This window comes from Oryctolagus cuniculus, chromosome 18, assembly GCF_964237555.1.
Source record: "Oryctolagus cuniculus chromosome 18, mOryCun1.1, whole genome shotgun sequence".
Lineage (NCBI taxonomy): Eukaryota > Metazoa > Chordata > Mammalia > Lagomorpha > Leporidae > Oryctolagus > Oryctolagus cuniculus.
The window spans coordinates 22,895,120-22,915,017 of NC_091449.1; the positions used below are offsets into that span (position 1 = coordinate 22,895,120).

The window sequence follows — 19,898 nt, forward strand, 5'->3', positions numbered from 1 at the left end:
TCTTGATCCCACTTGTATAAAATTTCCATTAAAAGCGCTGTTCTTGTCTGCAGCTTTGGCACCCATCAAGCAGAAAGTGTGCCCAACCTTTTCAGTCGGAATTGCGTAAGATGAGCCTGTAGAGGTATTTGGTGCTGGCAGTTTGTTTCTGCTGTTAGTCGTTGGTCTTCAGTTAGGGCACGGAAGAGATGTTTCCTCCCAAATTGATGTAGACGGTCTGCCAACATTCTTGTCCTTTGCTGAGATGTGTAATCTGCTCTATCTCATTTCTTTGGGGCAGTCTACATACATTTTTCACTCTCCTACCCAGTCTTCACCATAGATTTGATGTCTATTCTTGTTTCAGTTTTAGCAGAATTCATGTTGCTCTGATGAGGCTGTTTTTATGCTAATGTCATCTTTCTTAATGCCTCAAAACCAGACCCTGTGTTGACATGTTATAACAAGTTAGCTGGAGTTTATTTTGGTGACAAAAAAAATTGAAATCCATGCATAGTTTTTCATGTGTGCTTTTCATGAACTATTTGAAGACCACTTTATAAATCAATTTGAAGAGAATTAACACAGTAACAATGTGGAGTGTTCCAATCCATAAACATGGTATACCTCTCCTTTTATTAAATCTTTAGTTTTTCTGAACAATCTTCTATAGTTTTAGTTGTACATATCTTGCAATCTTATTTATCTTCATGTAAGAGATGTGTTGTAAGCTCTTGTAAAGAATACTATTTTAAAATTTTCAACTTGATAATACATGGAAAAACAGTTTAAAAAAATAGCCATCTTTATCCTGTGTACTTTATGGCTTATTTATGTAGTTTTCCTTGCAGATTCCATAGATTGACACTTTTGTTGCCTATAAATAAATACAGTATTTCTTTTTAAAAATGTTCACGTATGAAAATAAATACTTAACCAAAAAAAAAAAAAAAAAAGGATAACTTAAGACACAACTTAGTTTCACACGGAACACTGGAAAAATATGTTTCACAAATGGGGCACTAATAGCAACCAAAGCAATGACTCGAGTAGGAACGTAGGTTGGTAATTCTGGGAAACAGTGTCATCGTGCAATAAGGTCATAGGAGGGGACACACTGTGCGTCAGCCATTGCAGCTGATGTCATGCCTTCAAAGCTGGGGCTGCTACAGGGCTTACACGCCATAGCCCCCGGCCTATCAGTGGAGACGCACTGCCTAACGAATATCCTACCTGGTTTCTGACAAGAACATTCAGACACATGGTGTTTAATTGCAAACAGTAAATAATTTAAATTTAAAAAGAAAGCAGACAACCGACTCATGCAGCAACAGTAGTCTGACGTCCATCGCCCTTTGGACGCCGGGCTGGGTCGTGGGAGAGGGATTCTCTCCCGGGGTGAGGGCCCCTGCCTTGGGAGCGCTCACTGGAGTTCAGTGTTTCAAATCCTTCCGGTGCATGTACGGACCCTCGAAGGACCCTTACTAGCACCATGGACGCGTCCGCACGGACTTCCGGGAAACGGCCCTGGTGGGCGGGGCAAAGCTGGACAGGCTGCAGTGCATTCTGGGAACTGGAGTCCTGGAAGGTGGGAGCTAAATACTCACGACCTCCTGACCCGGACAGCGTGGCTGTCGGGCTGTGAACGAGAGGAGTCAGGGACGCCCTGCAACTACCCGAGTGAAAAATGTACTTGTGAGCGCACGGATGACCCCGAAGACCTTGTCGCAGCCGCCCGACTTTCTGGGAAATGTAGTTTCGTGGTCGGAGCGCCACTGTCCTCACAGCAAGCCGATTGCGTGCTACGATACCCGGCTGAGCCGCTGGGCGCGTCGCCCCCGCAGAGGCTCCTGGGAGGTGTGGTTTTCCGGTGCGCGAATGGCCGCCGTGCCGGACGCGGAGGACTCTGGGAAACTCGCGCGGCCGTGGGCGCCGCTCCTGGCTAGCCCCGCGGTCGTCGGCGGCTCGGCGCCGGCTCCTGGGATCCGGTAGGACGCCGGGCGGTGTGGTTACCGGGGCCGGTGTCCGCTCACGAGTGAGACACGGAGGTGCCGGCGGGGTCCCTCCCGGGAGTCCCGCAGCTGCGGGTCACGGGAGGCCGGCGGCGGGCGGCATCGCGGGGGACCTCGGGCAGGACCGTCGCCTCTCCGGGGCTGCTGTGGGGCGCTCACCCCTCAGAGCCGCCGTGCGCGGGACGGGGTGAGAGAGCACGCACAGCACGCGCCCACGGCGGACGCCACAGACGGTAGATCTGATGTCGCCCACTCGTGACCCCCAACAGATGAGGGGTGCAGCCTTGTCGCCGTTTAAGATGGAAGTTGGGATTCCGTGGGGGGTGGTGTCTGACGTTGCAGCTGTGTCCTGCGCGTGTGCCCCTGGTGTGTGGAGGGTTGCTGTCCTCGCAGGGGGCGACCCACGACCTGTGCCAGGACACACCCGCGAGTTCCCGGGGAGGGGACTGGCGCCCCAGTGCTGGCTGGCTGCAAGATAAGCCCGACTTTTGATCACTGTTTTTTTTTCCTTTATTCTGTCTTCTCAGAACACTGCCCATTGGTAAGATAAGAGCTTGGATTGCTTGCATTTTTGGAAATTGCAAAGTGATGTTTCAGGTGAGTCGGTATGCCCCCACACCGTGGGACACTTGCTTCCCCGGATCTTGGGTGTTTGCTTTGCCTCCTCGGCCAGTCCTCACTCCGTGGCGGCCATTGACGGACCGGATCTCCGGCTCCCTTGGTTGTAAGAGAGGGTGGCACCCGCCAGAGAGCGCCACGGTACTGTCCTAGTGCCCTAGCTTTCTACTGGAAGACTTGCTGTAGAGTCTTGTGCCCAAAGGAATTTCTTTTATTACAATTCAGAATGCAAACTTAGAATTTGAGGTTATTTACGGTTGCCGAAGCTGTATCACAGCTGGTGGTCAGTGGCTGATGGGGCAGGCTTTTCGGTTGCCCACGGGATGTCTGGAATTGTCCTTGATTCCTCCTTTTTACTTGGAAGGCCCGCTCAGGTACTGTCTTTGGAAATACTTAGGACCTGCCCACTGGTCTCCGTCACTGCCTTCACTGCTGCTGCCCTGGCCCCAGCTCCCTGCCTCGCTGCAGGAGCCTCCTGGGTGGCTCTCCTGCTCTGCCCGCGCCCTCTCTGTCCTCAGGACAGCTGGTACAGTGATCCCGTGGATACGTGGAATGCTGTCGTTCCTCAGCTGAAACATTTCAGCGGCCTTTTCTCAGAATAGAAGTCAGAGTTTTTCAGTGATTATAAAACTTTGTATAATTAGGCTGTTGCCTCTCTAATCCCACCTTCCTTTTCTTTCTCTTTAAAGATTTATTTATTTTGAAAGTCAGAGTTACACAGAGAGAAAAGGAGAGGCAGAGAGAGAGAGAGGTCTTCCATCCACAAGTTCACTCACCATTTGGCCACAAGAGCCAGAGCTGGGCCAATCCGAAGCCAGGAGCCAGGAGCTTCTTCCGGGTCTCCCACGCGGGTGCAGGGGCCCAAGGACCTGGGCCATCTTCTACTGCTTTCCCAGACCATAGCAGAGAGCTGGATCGGAAGTGGAGCAGCCGGGACTTGAACTGGGACCCATATGGGATGCCGGCACTGCAGGCGGCGGCTTCACCCGCTACGCCAAAGTGCTGGCCCCTCACCTTCCTTTTCTGTTCCAGCCATGGCCTCCAGGTCTTGGAAGCTGCTGTGCCCGTACTATCTGCTTGGAATATTTTTCTCCCAGACATGCACAGACCTCACTATTCCCTTTGTGTCTTTGCTCAGTGGTTACTTTATAAGTTGTGCTTCACAGAAGTGTATTTGAACTTGAAGTCACCCTCCCTCACCTGCTGCATGGTTGCGTTTCACAGCACCTGTCACTGACTGGCTAATAGGTTCAGGGTGTGCACGCGCTCATTGTTTGTCTCCTGCTGGGAGCTTGTTGATGGTTCTGTTTTCAGTGCCTGGAGGGATACTTGGCACAAAACAGATGTTGTGCGAGTAAAATTGGTGACCAAAACAGTGGAACAGAGTCATGGGGTGGCAGGTAAAACCTACACCGGAGAGGGCATGAGTCACGGACGTGCATGTTGGGCAGTCCGTTTTCTTGAGAAAATTAGATAATTAGAATGGAAAAAATCTTGTTTTAAAAAGTAAAAGCAAAATCATTTGTTGATTCATTGCCTAAACTCTTATGAAGTATCTGTTAGGAAAATTGAGTTTGGGTTGGGTGTATGCTGACATGCAGGACTTGATGGTCTTGTGCGAACTTTCTATACTCCGTGTGTGTGCTATCCTGTGTAGTAGCCAGCAGCCCCACGTGACTTGTGACTTGGGCTGTGGCTATTAGCAGCCGAGGAACTGAATATTAAATTTTATATACTTTGAAACATTTTAATGATTTAAGTTTTGTAGGTCGATTGAGGAGTGGCTGCTGCGTGGAGCAGTCAGAACTGGCAGAAAAGTAAGAGAGCGTAAGATCTGAAGGGAAGTGCTAGGACAGATTTCGCAAGTTCTTCTGGGAACAAAGATGAATGAACACCTGAGGAGACCACCTAAGGCTGCCCACGCCACGGAGGGGGATGCAGGTGGCCGCGTCCCCAGGGAATAGGCAGGAGCTGGGTTTGGTGGCCCACGGCACCAGGGAGGCAGAGGCAAGAGCACACTCACACGACCTGAGAAGACACCTCAAGTGTAGTGGGTAGGCCCACGAGGATCTCTTAAGGATCTGCTCAAATTTCCTAAAGGGGTGGTTGGTTCTCAAATACGGGTGATTTTCTTCCCCTTTGGCTCCACTATAAGGGCCACTTGGTCATGTCGAGAGGCATTTCTGGGTTTTTTGGTTGCCATAACCAGGATGGCGGTGGGATGGGGGTAGAAACCAGGGATGCGGCTAATGCACAGGACAGCTCCTACCAGCCAGGAATTATGCAGCCCCGGATGTCAGAGGTGTCAAGGTAGAGGAACCCAGCTCTACACAGAGAGCAGAGGGTATCTCATGAGGGGGTGTGGATTTCCTTCTGCAAGCTGTTAATACAGTGACGTTAGTATATGTTCAGAACAGTGTAAAGTAGCTTTGCGTTTGTGGAATGAAACTTTTATGCATTTGACATAGTGTTGAGTTTTTAATTTGGTTTATGAGATGACATTTGTAGAAGCTAATCATTTAAAAACCATTATGGAAAGTAGGAAAAGATATGATAAGGCTGGAACAACCCTAATACCTGGGAGAGTGTACATATGAGCCAAAAGTAAAAAGGAATTTTCTTCCCTACTAAAAGGTGGAGACACCCCTGTTTTCTCAGCGCATTTCTTTGAGAAGGACTAATGATAGAACTGCCCCTCTGAGGCATGTGCACATCTTTCTAAAAGCTGCATAGGTCTCTTGCCAGTTTTACTGGTTTGTCAAGCTGTTCTTAAGGCCCTTGGGACCAACGTTTTGAAATGCAAATATTGAGGAAGACTGTACCCCCCCCCCGCCCCCCGCCGTGTGTGTGTGTGTGTGTGTGTGTGTGTGTGTGAGAGAGAGAGAGAGAGAGAGAGAGAGAGAGAGAGAGAGAGAGAGAGTGTTTAACCTAGACTCCTGGTTCCCAAGTTGAAACCACCTGCTTAACATAAAGGGACTATAAATCTTATTTTTCCTTTGAGAAATAAAGGTGACTGACTAGCATGGTGGCCATTCCAGTTACAAGGAAGTGTAAGTAGCAGACTGTGCTGTGAAGCCTCTCACCTGAGGACAAGTTACCTGGACAACGCGCTCCGTCTGCTTGGCTCTGTGGACGGAGCTCGCGTCTGCTTGCCGACTCCTCAGTGGCTCGCCCCTGTGTTCGTGCTTGTTCAGGGGTGCGGCTGTTTACTTTCTGCCCTGCGTCTGTGGAGAGGGCTTTCTGCAGCGGCAGGGCATTTGATGTTTCAGTATTTCCCCAACTCCTGACAAACGCAAATCACCCCGTTTGAAGCCATAGACCTCTGTCACTAGTCAATAGCAACATGTACGAAAATGGCAGTGGCAGAAGGGGCAGGCTTTTGCTGCGGGCTTTATTTATTTATTTATTTGGCAGGTAGAGTTATAGACAGAGAGAGAAACAGAGAGAAAGGTCTTCCTTCTGTTGGTTCACTCCCCAAATGGCCGCTACCGCTGGCGCTGCGCCGATCTGAGGGCAGGAGCCAGGTGCTTCTCCTGGTCTCCCATGGGGTGCAGGGCCCAAGGACCTGGGCCATCCTCCACTGCCTTCCCAGGCCACAGCAGAGAGCTGGACTGGAAGAGGGGCAACCGGGACAGAATCCGGTGCCCCGACCAGGACTAGAACCCGGTGTGCTGGCGCTGCAGGCAGAGGATTAGCCAAGTGAGCCCTGGCGCCGGCCCCTGCTGTGGGCTTTTGATCCCACTTGGGGTGCCTGGATTTGGGTCCTGGCTCAGCCCTCCGTTCCAGCCTCCTGCTAATGTGCATCTTGGGAGGTAGCAGATGACGGCTCAGGTACTTGGGTTCCTGCCACCCACACGGGAGACTCGATGGAATTCCTGGCTCTGGCCTTCAGCCCTCTGAGACTTGTCTTACCCTGGTTGTACAGCAAGCCTGTGATTATGCAGTTACTACGTAACTGAGACCAGATTCTAGATCACTGCCTGAACCTGGTCCCTTTACTCTACAGGGGACCTCGGGGCAGTACAGTGAGGCCTGGGCGGTGGCCGAGCTAAACGTCCTTGCTGTTTCAGGTGACATTCAGTGATGTGGCTGTAGACTTCTCTCCTGAAGAGTGGGGATGGCTCAGTTCTGCACAGAGAGACTTATACAGGGAGGTGATGGTCCAGAATTACGAGAACCTCGTCTCTCTAGGTGAGGATATCTCTCCTTCCACTTCTCCTTCTCCAGGGGCCGTGGAGATGGTAAATGGCTGAATACCACGTTCCCAAGGAGCTGTTTAGCCCTTCTGTGCCGGGCCCTAAGCGTGTCGTCCCATCTTAGTGAACACGCCTCCCTTTGCTGCCTTTTGTGGTGACCTCTGACCCCTGTGGCTGCAGTTTGAGCGAGTTCTGTCTTCCTACACGCAGGCCTCTCCGTGGCTAAGCCATGTGTGGTCACTTTACTGGAGGATGGAAAAGAGCCCTGGATGGTGGAGAAAAACCTACCGAAAGGTATGTTTCCGACTAATGGTGTGAGTTAGGCGAAGGAAGTCTCTGTGAAAGATGCTGGCAGTGGGAGTGAATGCATTTTAGGAGAGCTGTCTTTAGGGATTCCAGAGGTAAATTTCAAAATGATCGTTCCTCTTTTCCAAACTGTTACCTGTATTGCTCATGTCATCTAATCAAAATGAGATTTTTGTCATCATAATTTTTTGCCATCATAATAATTAAAAATGCTCTTTATTTGAAACAAAGCAGCACAAGAAACAACAACTCAGAAAGCCTGAACCTTTGTGACCCATAGGTAGTACTTAGGTTATTCTGTTGTCATTGTAATGGTTTAATGTAGTAGTATAAACTGTGTATTTTAATCATTAATCTGGCAGCAAACAGATTAATTGAAGGTTGGAGAAGAAGACTATGAGATAAAATGTCATTGTTCACATAAATATAGTATAAAATGATGGCTTGGAACCCAGAATGACCTCCATATTTTCTTTCTGATAGTTTGCATTTTTTAAAAAGATTTATTTATTTTAAGATTTATTTAATTTATTTGAAAGAGTTACAGAGAGAGGTAGAGATAGAGAGAGAGGTCTTCCATCTGCTGGTTCACTCCCCAGATGGCTGCAATGGCTGGAACTGCGCCGATCCGAAGCCAGGAGCCAGGAGCTTCTTCCAGGTCTCCCACGGGAGTGCAGGGGCCCAAGGACTTGGGCCATCTTCTACTGCTTTCCTAGGCCATAGCAGAGAGCTGGATTGGAAGAAGAGTAGCCGGGACTAGAACTGGTGTCCATATGGGATGCCAGCGCTTCAGGCCAGGGCTTTAACCCTCTGCTCCACAGTGCCAGCCCCTATTTATTTATTTGAAAGTCAGAGTTACACAGAGAGAGAGAAAAAGGTCTTCCATTCACTGATTCATTCCCCAGATGGCTGCAATGGCTGGAGCTGTGCCGATCTGAAGCCAGGAGCCAGGAGCTTCCTCCAGGTCTCCCATGCAGGTGCAAGGACCCAAGGACTTGGGCCATCTTCCACTGCTTTCCCAGGCCACAGCAGAGAGCTGGATAGGAAATGGAGCAGCCGGGATGCGAACCAGCGCCCATGTGGGATGCTGGCACTGTAGGCAGCATACTTACCCGCTATGCCACAGCACCAGCCCTGCTTGCGTTTTTATTTTAACTGATTGCCTGTATTTACCCATTTCCTTAATGACACTCTTTTTGCCTCTGTGAGCTGTCTGCGTTCCCTGTGAGCTTTGCTCAGAAATAGCTGAAATGTGGGACTTGTCAGAATCATGTGTTTTCCAGGGGTTTTATTTCTCCTGTTTCCATCCTAGAAATTTCTTTTTAAGAAGTAGAGCGGGGGCTGGCGCCGCGGCTCACTAGGCTAATCCTCCGCCTAGCGGCGCCGGCACACCGGGTTCTAGTCCCGGTCGGGGCGCCGGATTCTGTCCCGGTTGCCCCTCTTCCAGGCCAGCCCTCTGCTGTGGCCAGGGAGTGCAGTGGAGGATGGCCCAGGTGCTTGGGCCCTGCACCCCATGGGAGACCAGGAAAAGCACCTGGCTCCTGGCTCCTGCCATCGGATCAGCGCGGTGCGCCGGCCGCAGCGCGCCGGCCGCGGCGGCCATTGGAGGGTGAACCAACGGCAAAAGGAAGACCTTTCTCTCTGTCTCTCTCACTGTCCACTCTGCCTGTCAAAAAAAAAAAAAAAAAAAAAAAGAAGTAGAGCGGCCAGTGCCGCGGCTCAATCACTAGGCTAATCCTCCGCCTTGCGGTGCCGGCACACCGGGTTCTAGTCCCGGTCGGGGCACCAGATTCTGTCCCGGTTGCCCCTCTTCCAGGCCAGCTCTCTGCTGTGGCCAGGGAGTGCAGTGGAGGATGGCCCAAGTGCTTGGGCCCTGCACCCCATGGGAGACCAGGATAAGTGCCTGGCTCCTGCCATCGGATCAGCACGATGCGGCGGCCGCAGCACACTGGCCGCGGCTGCCATTGGAGGGTGAACCAACGGCAAAGGAAGACCTATCTCTCTGTCTCTCTCTCTCACTGTCCACTCTGCCTGTGAAAGAAAGAAAGAAAGAAAGAGAGAAAGAAAGAAAGAGAGAGAGAGAGAGAGAGAGAGAGAGAGAGAAAGAAAGAGAAAGAGAAAGGAAGAAAGAAAGAGGGAGGGAGGGAGGGAGGGAGGGAGGGAGGGAGAAAAAAAAAAGAAAAAAAAAGAAGTAGAGAAAAAGCACCACTTTACTTTCTTTATATATTTCAGATTGGGAACCAAGATGGGAAAGCAAGGAATTATCAACAAAAGGGGATTTTTATAATGAGGAGTCACCCCAAACAGAAATAGAAAGAACAGAAAAAACTGTAAAACCGAGTTGTGAATTTTCAAGTGCCAGTAAGGACCAGGAGTGCAGAGATACGGAGGAGGGGAGGCCCAGGAGCCAGGGAACACATTTCAGACCAGTGCCTCTCCCCTGTAGAGAGAGCCCCACCGGGGAAACTTTTAACAAGTGCAATGCGTTTAGAGGCACCTTCCACTTAAAGCCCACCCGTTCTGAACCGCACAGACTTTCTCCTGAAGCAAAGTTCCGAGCCTGTGACACGCTGAAGACAAGCCCACCAAGAACGTCCGTTGTCAGGAATGAAGGCGCCAGTGGCGGGAGGAAGCTTCTGAACTCTAATGAAGCTGCAGCGGCCTTCAACCGGGGCACATCGCTTAGCCTTCACCAGACTTTGTGTAATCGAGAGAAAGGCTATGCATGTAGAGAATGTGGGAAAGCCTTTGGCAAACAGTCAGTCCTGAATCGCCACTGGAGAATTCATACAGGGGAGAAACCCTATGAGTGTCACGAATGTGGGAAGACTTTTAGCCACGGCTCATCCCTTACTCGACATCAGATAAGCCACAGCGGAGAGAAACCTTACCGATGCACTGAATGTGGGAAGGCCTTCAGTCACGTCTCATCGCTTACGAATCATCAGAGCACTCACACTGGAGAGAAGCCGTATGAATGTACGCGCTGCGGGAAGTCTTTCAGTCGTGTCTCACATCTCATTGAACACCTGAGGATTCACACGCAAGAAAAACTCTATGAGTGTCCAGTGTGTGGGAAGGCCTTCATTCATAGGTCATCTCTCATTCACCACCAAAAAATCCATACTGGAGAGAAACCGTATGAATGCAGCGACTGTGGGAAAGCCTTTTGCTGTAGCTCCCACCTTACTCGACATCAGAGGATTCATACCATCGAGAAGCAATGTGAATGCAACCAGTGTCTGCAGACCTTCAGTAGCCTCCCGCTTCTCATTCAGCATCAGAGTCTGCACACGGACGAAAGACCCTTTGAGTGTCAGAAATGCAGGAAGTCCTTCAGCCAGCCCGGATCACTGGATATGCATTTGAGAAATCACATCAGACTGACACCTTACGAATGCAGTGTTTGCGGGAAGGCCTTCAGTCACAGATCGTCCCTTCTTCAGCATCACAGAATCCACACTGGAGAGAAACCTTACGAATGTATTAAGTGCGGGAAGGCCTTCAGCTGTAGCTCCAACCTTACTGTGCATCAGAGAACTCACACTGGAGAGAAACCATATAAGTGTGGTGAATGCGGAAAAGCTTTCAGCAAAGGCTCCAATCTCACCGCCCATCAAAGAACCCATAACTGCGATAAAGCCAGTGAGTGTGGGAAAGTCGTCGGACCATTTGAATGACTATGCATGTGAGAGACCAGGTGCGAGTGAAAGTAGGAATCAAAGTAAACCTCAGCCGTAGATCCTAAGTCAGCAAAAGCCAAACTTCTGCCGGAGAGAAGCTCTGTGAATGCAGAAAACTAGAAGTCAAAGTCCTTTAGTTTAAGCGCATTCCTCGTTGTACATTAAAGAGCTCCCGCAGTGTGAGACATGTGCCAGGTGTCCACTAAGCTATCTTGCTAGACATCAGATTAACGGTAAGGCAACCTGCAGGGTTAGGCATTATGTCTAAATCTTGTTTGGCAGCAGCACTGTAAACAGAATCCTACAGGAGAGCAAGCAAGTTTATTATAAATAAATATACATTTCTCAGAGCAGTAACATAGTTTTGCTCATATGCTCTATAGAAAAAATTTTTTAAAGATTATTTATTTGCAAGTAAAAGTTACACAGAGAGAGAAGAGGCAGAGGAGAGAGCGAGGTCTTCTATCTGCTGGTTTGCTCCTCAAATGGCTGCAACAGCCGGAGCTGTGCTGATCCGAAGCCAGGAGCCAGGAGCTTCCTCCGGGTCTCCCACGTGGATGCAGGGCCCCAAGGACTTGTGCCATCTTCTACTGCTTTCTCAGGTCACAGCAGAGAGCTGGACCAGAAGTGGAGCATCTGGGACTCCAACCGGTGCCCACATGGGATGCCGGCACTGCAGACAGCAGCTTTACCTGCTACGCCACAGTGCCGGGCCCTAGAAATTATTTTTGACTAATGGTTATGTGCAAATATCTAGCCATCTAGTGGTTCCAGTAAATTGTACACTGTTGAAAATTAAAGCTGTCAAAGAAGTAAAAATAGTATTAATAAAATTTTTGGTCTCTAATAAAAATTATTTTGTATATAATGAACTCTCTGTGACTTTTGAAAAAAGTGTTACTACTTCTTGAAGAATTTGTTTTAGCCATACTATAGCCTTTAGTGGGAGATTAGAGCAGTGTTGACTGTGGGTGTGGTTTTTAACTGAATCTTACTGGGTGAGTGCTAATTATGTGATGAGCACTAGATTAGCTTTTTGTTACTATAACGAAGTACCCATGGCAACACACTGTCCAGAGGATAAGGCTCATTCAGCTCAGTTCGGAGGCGCACATCCAGGATGGTGCAGCTGCACCAGCAATGGTAGAGCGTGGGGGGGACAGATCACAGGCACGCCGGCAGTAGAGAAAGTGCTGACACAGGGAGCCCTGGGGAGAACCACCTGCTGCAGGCGCGTCCCCAAAGACCTACGGGCCTCCCGCGAGGTCCACATCCTGAACACCATCCTGGGTTGTCGCTAACCTCTTGGTTCCATTAGCGTATGACTCTGGGTTTTCACGCCCAGCATGTGGTTTATTAATTTTTTTTTGTAAAGATTTATTTATTTGAAAGGCAGAGTTGCAGAGGCAGAGAGAGAGATCGTCCCACCCGCTGGTTCACTCCTTAAATGGCCACAATGGCTGGAGCTGGGCCAATCCAAAGCCAGGAGCCTGAAGCTTGTTTCCAGGTCTCCCACGTGGGTGCAGGGGCCCAAGCACTTGGGCCATCTTCCACTGCTTTCCCAGGCCACAGCAGAGAGCTGGATCGGAAGTGGAGCAGCTGGGACTCGAACTGACACAAGGCACCTCGCCTGGTGGAGAGGTGGGGCTCTGCTCAGTGAGCCCAGACTCCCTGAGTCCTCAGCGTCACCTCTAGTACTGGGTCCCCTGGCGAGGTACAGCGGCTCTCGCTTTCCCTGGGGCCAGCGCTGGGGCACGCGGCTTAAGCTGCTGCATGCAACACCAGACTGCTGGTGTGAGTCTCTGTTCCGCTTCCAAGTCGGCTCTCTGCTAATACTCAAGTATTTGGGCCCTGCCACCCTTGTGGGAGACCTGGTTGGAATTCCTGGCTTCGGCCTGGCTTAACCTTGGCTCTTGGGGCCATTTAGGCGAGTGAACCAGCAGATGAAAGATCTCTTTCTGTCTCTTCCCGTCTGTTTGCTTGCCCTTCAAATAAATAAACAAAAATAAATAATTCTTTAAAAAAAAAAAAAAGGTTACAACCATGACTTTGAAGGTCACTGGTGCTTGGAAAGTGTGTTCATTAGTGTTGGACCAGTCAGGTGCATTAGAGCCTGTTGCTGAAGATCTAGGAAGACCCAAGGCACTTATCACATAGCATTTTCTGGGAGCCTACCTTTGTGCTGGGCAGGCACTGCTTTAAATAGACTGCATTAGAGCATAAAGCCTTCCCTGTAAAAGGCATTGACAAAAGACACAATAACAAGGCCACCAGACTTGAGAGGTGCAGAAAGTAAGCAATGTGACGAGAAAGACGCACGTGGAAAAAATAAATACAGGATGGTTACCACCGCACCAGTGAGCCTCCCCAGTCTCCCTGTGGGCCTGTCACAAGGGCTACATATTAATGCAGCTCTGGATTCGAACTCAGCCTGCTGAGACTACACTCGCCCACTTCTCAATGTCTGCATTCTGGTTGTGAGAATTTGAAAAATAACCATAAAGGAAACATTAAGTTCTTTGGGCAGCTTTGAGATTTTAGGTAGGCACTTCAAGGACAGAAATTAAAGGCTGAGGTTCCAGGCAGCTAAAAGCCTAAAAAAACCAACAAAAAGGAAAAGAAACAACAACATTGTTGCTTTAGGTGCCTGTGAACCCACCTCAGGAGGAGAGGTAAGAAAAGGACATTTAAACCTGTGTGCTGAACAAACGCCAGGCCCAGCAAACATACGCTCATTCTAGATTGTTTAACCCTTTCAAGCAAACCCAGGGGGCGGGCATCTGGCCTCGCGGGAAGGATGCCAGGCAGGGCACCTGCACCCCACACTGCAGTCGGTGCTTGTGTTTGATTCTGCGTCTGGCCCTTGAGGAACTGCTGATGCTGCAGACCATGAGAGGCACCGATGATGGCGCCAGCGGTTGGGCTCCTGCCCCCCAGCTCCCAGCCTTGGCCTAGCCCAGCCCTGGCTGTTGGGAGATGAATCAGCAGCTGGGCGTGCACTCTTCTCTGTCTCTCAGACAACTAAAGATTTAAAAATAAACAAGCAAAAATGAACCCCCACATACACTGGGAGACAACAACAGGTATTCAGCTAAATTACATATAGCTATTGAATACTGTATGTAAGTATATACTAATTTATATAAATTAAATATAATATATAAATTATAACAAAGTTCCATAATTTGGTTCAATTGTAAAGCCAAAACTTAAGTACTAAGTTATATTAGAATTTATAGAGTAAAAATAAAAAGAGCAATGATTGGCTTTTGTGCCTTTAAAGATGTTAAAATGTTAAAAACAGCTGCTAAATGTATCAAAAGGAAACTTTGCACTTAATCTATATTGGGGTTCAAAATTATAGTTACAGCCATGGATTCCATTAAGTTTAAACAGTATGCCTGCTATAATCTTACAAAGTGAGTACACAGAAAGTAGAGGAAAAATTAGACAAGTTGCATTTTAAACGTAGACTTGCAGGGCCGGCGCTGTGGTGCAGTGGATTAAAGCCCTGGCCTGAAGCGCCAGCATCCCATGTGGGCGCCAGTTCTAGTCCCAGCTGTTCCACTTCCGATCCAGCTCTCTGCTATGGCCTGGGAAAGCAGTAGAAGATGGCCCAACTGCTTGGGCCCCTGCACCCACGTGGGAGACCTGGAAGAAGCTCTTGGCTTCGGCTCAGTGCAGCTCTGGCCGTTGAGGCCATGTGGGGAGTGAACCAGCGGATGGAAGACCTCTCTGTCTCTACTTCTCTCTGTAACTCTTTCAAACAAATAAAATAAATCTTTTTTAAAAAAAAGTAGACTTGCCTAAATTTCTATAATCATAGCTGTGCCCACTACCGTAGGACATCCCTTGTTGGAGCACAGATCCTGGAACACAATAAATCAGAAGGTAAACTCTTCAACACTTAGAAGCAGACTTGATCAAATAAGACCTCATGGGCCCCTAATTAAAATAGTCAACATGGCCCAATACAGGTTACAACAGGGTCTTCAAAAGCTCATAGGAAACCAAACTAATAAAGGGGTGACTGTCCCCACCATTTCCCCATTTGACATCCTGACCTTGCCTGTTCTTAAATGTGGGGGTTGTGGGGAGAAGGTAGTGGGAGGCACCTCAGGTGCAGGATTACTACAACCTTAATGCTGTGTTCCTGTCAGTAGCTAATATTATCAAAATTACTGATGCTATTCAATCAACTGCTGGCGCATCGTTTGCTTGTGTACATTTGGCTAACATGTTCTGTTCATGCCTATTCCAGCAGCCTCTTGACCTCTTTTACCTTCACTTCCAAAGCCGACGTGTTCTGGGTGACCCGTGGGGAGCCTCAACAGTTCTGCCACACACGATCCTTGTGGACAAGGTTGTAGCTATGTACAGAGTCTCACATCTGGAGAAGCCATCACTGCAGGCAGCATCTCCCCAGCTTAAGATGTTGGCGGGGCCAGCGCTGTGGCACAGGGGGTTAACGCCCTGGCCTGCAGTGCAGCATCCCATATGGGTGCCGGTTCAAGACCCGGCTGCTCCTCTTCCGATCCAGCTCTCTGTTGTGGCCTGGGAAAGCAGTAGAAGATGGCCCAAGTCCTTGGGGCCCTGCACCCACGTGGGAGACCTGGAGGAAGCACCTGGCTCCTGGCTTTGGATCAGCACAGCTCTGGCCATTGCGGCCAAATGGGGAGTGAACCAGCGGATGGAAGACACCCCCCCCCCCCCCGCCGCCGCCTCTCCTCTCTCTCTGTAACTCTGACTTTCAAATAAATAAATCTTAAAAGATTTTGGCATTGTAGATGAGTTCACCTCCTATGACAGGGACAACTTTACCCAAAACACCAAACTCTACCCAGTGATGCCCGTGGACACGAGGTAATTTTGCTTTCCTTTCCTTAGACACTAACGGTTCTGTTTCGGAGCTTTCTGTCTGCCTATTCCCATGTTCCTGTTCTATTCCTTGCTCTGTGTCAAAATGTACAGCCTACACGCCAATACCTAAAGAAAATCTAGTAGAGATTACTACCATCTCTGCCGTTCTGAAACATGGTAGGAATGACCGCTTCCCTAGGAGACGTCTGCCTCTCAGCGAAGCCCTCGGCCCTGCAAAGAGAATTCTCCACTCCCTGGTGACTTCTCCGGTCACTCTTCCGGCTTGATTACACACGAATACCCCACTTCTTACATACAGTTTACTGACCAACTGTTACAACCTCCAACAACCGCTGGGCCCATCATCTTCATAGGCACATCTTTCTAACACACTTCACAACTCCATTAAGGTATTGTTAGAGACCTAAAAGGTCTTGGGTCTATTTTTTTGTCTAATACCATATAAACAGAAAGCCCCCCAAGCCCCATTTGCTTGAGTATATCACTTGTTTCCATTCTTTTGTTAAAGATTTATTTATTTGAAAGTCAGAGTTACACAGAGAGAGGAGAGGCAGAGAGAGAGAGAGGTCTTCCATCCGATGGTTCACTCCCCAGTTGGTTGCAATGGCCGGAGCTGCGCTGATCCAAAGCCAGGAGCCAGGAGCTTCTTCCAGGTCTCCCACATAGATGCAGGTGTCCAAGCACTTGGGCCATCTTCTACTGCTTTCCCAGGCCATAGCAGAGAGCTGGATCGGAAGAGGAGCAGCCGGGACTAGAACCAGTGCCCATATGGGATGCCGGCACTTCAGGCCAGGGCGTTAGCCCGCTGCACCACAGCGCCGGCCCCTTGTTTTCATAACCACTAACCAGGGATGATGGCTGCATGTTCTAATCAAGCCACGCTAACACCCCAACCTGCCACATGTGCCCAGGAGCCCCCCTGCTGGCCAGTCCCTGAGTGGGGCATGCACCTTCCTTACCTCACGTCCACACAGGTGCACTGTGCTCCTTCACCTTGTACATTCTTCCTCTCTACCCGCTCCTATTTTCCCTAATGAAACCACACCCCAGGGTATGGCAGTTACACCAGGGACTGTCATTTTCTCATCTGATGGGTACCTTCCTATTTCCATCAACCTCTGGCAAGATGGGCAACAGTCCTTTTAGAGGTCACAGCCACAGGACCCACCACTGTTAGCCCCAGTACAGCAGCCTTGGTCAAACAAAATCAAACCCTGTCTACCAACCAGCATGGTCTGGTGGCCCCTCTGATTGTACTCAAAGGGTGAATGAAACATTGCACCTTGTGCAATAAGCTGCTCTTAACTATTCAGTAACCAGAGAAGGAGACCAAGCTATGAGAAACAGGCAAAGCAGTGAAGGCATTTAATAACACAGCTGAATATTCCGGCAGGTTTCCTTAAATCCAGAGGTAGCTGACCTGTGCTTTTGGTTTTCTCCCACAAAGTGGAGTGCCTGATATGAACCAAATGATAAAACTTCACCAAAGCTTCTTCCTAGGTGTCTTCATCAAAGTTTACCTTCGGTGGCTGCATCAAGCTGTCCCACAGTCTAGGAGGGAAGCACTGCCCACCCAACATGAGGACTGTTAATGACGAGATACCACAGCATCACTCTATTACACTGATTTTCCTGTCGCATCCGTGTCCCCAGCCAGGTGAGCCGATGCACCAGTGTGGCGAGCATGGCCCTGACACAGGCTGCCTGCGCCTTTCACCTGTGTACTTCATCCTGACACCCAGTAAGGGCCCTCGCCGTGGGTCCTTGTTCTCTCGGCTCTCTGGGCCTGTTCCCTGGGTGCTTACCCTGGTGCTGTCCCTTCCCCCTCTGTGCAGCCTCCTGGTGTCGGAAAATGGCTGTCTCTCTAGGACTTGGGAGTGTAACACATGTTCTTCAGACCTCTTGTGTGGTGCCTGACTGGCCATCCTGTGAACAAACAATTTAAATAGTTTCAACAACAAAGGGATCATAAGAAATATGCAATCCAAAGCCAGAAAAAGGAGAAAAAGTTAATATAGAGCAGGATAAAGAGAAAACCAATAGCAAAATGGCAAAGTGAAAAGCCCAAAACTATGGGCAAACTGAATGTAAAGGTTGTAAATGCTCTAAATAAAAGATAGCTTTTTCAGAGCAGGTAAAAAGTAAGAAATAACGTGCCTACAAGGAAACCACTTTAAATATAAAGATACAAACAGTCAAAGCACAGAGACACACCATGGTAACCGTAATGCCACATAAAACTAACTTCAGAGCAAAGAAGATCACCTAAATATTTATACACCTAATAAAAACACTTAAATATAAAGAAAAGATGACAGGTAAGCTAGGAGGAATAGATAGACCTACACTCACAGCAGAGGGATCTTTAAAGCCCACTCTCTGTGTGGTTGATAAACAGGGACAGGGAGGGTGCAGAGACAGCGCTCTCGACCGCCTACACCCACTCGGCACTCAGAGACGCTCCGCTCAGAGAGCACAGCCTGCGTGATGTTCCATGCACTTGGACTAATCACCAAAATATACATGTTCCGGGTCATAGAGCAAATCTCAGTAAAGAGTTTCAAGCTATACAAAGTATGTGCCCGGACCACAGTCAACGTTAGATAAATTCCACAGACCAAAGTAGACACTGAAAGGGAATTTCAAAATTATTAGTACTGATTGAAATTAAAATGCCATGTCAAAATTTATGTTACCGGGGCCGGCACTGTGGCTCAGCGGGCTAATGACCTGGCCTGAAGTGCCAGCATCCCATATGGGTGCCGGTTCGAGACCCAGCTGCTCCTCTTCTGATCCAGCTCTCTGCTGAGTCCTGGTTAAGCCCCTGCAGCCATGTGGGAGACCTGGAGCAAGCTCCTGGCTCCTGGCTTCGGATTGGTGCAGCCCCGGCCATTGCGGCCAACTGGGGAGTGAACCAGCAGATGGAAGACCTCTCTCTCTCTGCCTCTCCTCTCTCTGTAACTCTGACTTTCAAAGAAGTAAATAAATATTTTTAAAAAATTTATGTGGCCAGCGCTACAGCTCACTAAGCTAATCCTCTGCCTGCGGTGCCGGCACCCCGGGTTCTAGTCCCAGTTGGGGTGCCGGATGCTGTCCCAGTTGCCCCTCTTCCAGGCCAGCTCTCTGCTGTGGCCCAGGAAGGCAGTGGAGGATGGCCCAAGTGCTTGGGCCCTGCACCCGCATGGGAGACCAGGAGAAGCACCTGGCTCCTGGCTTCGGATCGGCGCAGCATGCCTGCCGTAGCAGCCATTTGGGGGGTGAACCAACAGTAGGAAGACCTTTCTCTCTGTCTCTCTCTCTCTCACTAACTCTGCCTTTCAAGAAAAAAAAAATTATGTTACTAAGTAAGCATTTAGAGAGAAATTTGTAGTGCTAAAAGCCTGCGTAGGAAAAGAAAAAGGCCTGGAATTAATGACCTAAGCTTAGGTTGAGAAATTTCTACCCCGAAAGTAGAACAACTACAGAATTTTTAGGAAACAGGAGAGAATACTTAGGTACTTGCTAAAATTATCCAGAGCAATCCAGGGCAACAGGGCAGTCAGAGGCGAACCCAGATTTTCACGGTGCTGTTGATCTGGCCCTGCTACTCCGCCCAGATTACAAAGCTACTCTGTGAATTGCCGCTCTGTCTGTGAAGCCACTTTCACCTTGAGCTGCTTCCTCCAACAAGCAAGCTCTTGCCAGCTTCTCTGTCCCGGGTTCCTGCCTGCCTCCGTGTCTGCGCGTCACCTGGTTTACTAGCGGTTCACGTTCCCGTGCTTTTTCAAGTTCAGCAGCTACCTTCCTACTCTTAAGAGAACACAGAGATCTAGGGAGGGGTGACATGGGCAAGGACACCCACCCAATCTTGTCATCAGTAAATGGCCTGAAATCCCAGCCCATCCCCAGGAAGCAGGCTGTTAGCTGGCAAACTGGACTAAAGGTATAGCCACACGAAGGAGAGTGAGATCTTCAAGATCTGATGCTTTTCCGATGAACAGAAAATGGAACATACTGACTACGCACATTTTTTGTGACTTCTCGATTTGTGAATTCATCTATTCACTAAAATGTATTTGTACCCCTCAAATTGATACTCAAAGAACTCTGGCGGTCATGTGCGGAGCGGCAGAAGTGTTGACTTGTCCACCGTTCATATTACTGGCTGCGGCACACAATGGTGCTGTATTATTTCAAAGCTCACACTTTGAAGCATATTTTTCAGTCTGTTTGGTGCATTCTCT

The 19,898-nt window shown here is 49.2% G+C and overlaps 1 protein-coding gene across 7 annotated transcripts; it reads left to right on the forward strand.

Moving 5' to 3' along the window:
- The first annotated feature begins 1,547 nt into the window (after positions 1 to 1,547).
- On the forward strand, positions 1,548 to 18,662 carry LOC100348543 (zinc finger protein 181). Of its 7 annotated transcripts, none has more exons than XM_051830973.2 (5): positions 1,548 to 1,967; positions 2,519 to 2,588; positions 6,680 to 6,800; positions 7,016 to 7,099; positions 9,344 to 11,662. In XM_051830973.2, the coding sequence occupies exons 1-5, from the start codon at positions 1,687 to 1,689 to the stop codon at positions 10,789 to 10,791; spliced, it is 2,004 nt and encodes a 667-aa protein (XP_051686933.2). In that variant the 5' UTR covers positions 1,548 to 1,686; the 3' UTR covers positions 10,792 to 11,662. The 7 variants fall into 7 exon arrangements, with proteins under 7 accessions (XP_051686933.2, XP_069919346.1, XP_069919347.1 ...); XM_070063245.1 differs by lacking the exon at positions 9,344 to 11,662 and adding an exon at positions 17,176 to 18,662 and having other exon boundaries at positions 1,571 to 1,967; XM_070063246.1 differs by lacking the exon at positions 9,344 to 11,662 and adding an exon at positions 15,091 to 15,580 and having other exon boundaries at positions 1,573 to 1,967.
- Positions 18,663 to 19,898: the final 1,236 nt, after the last annotated feature.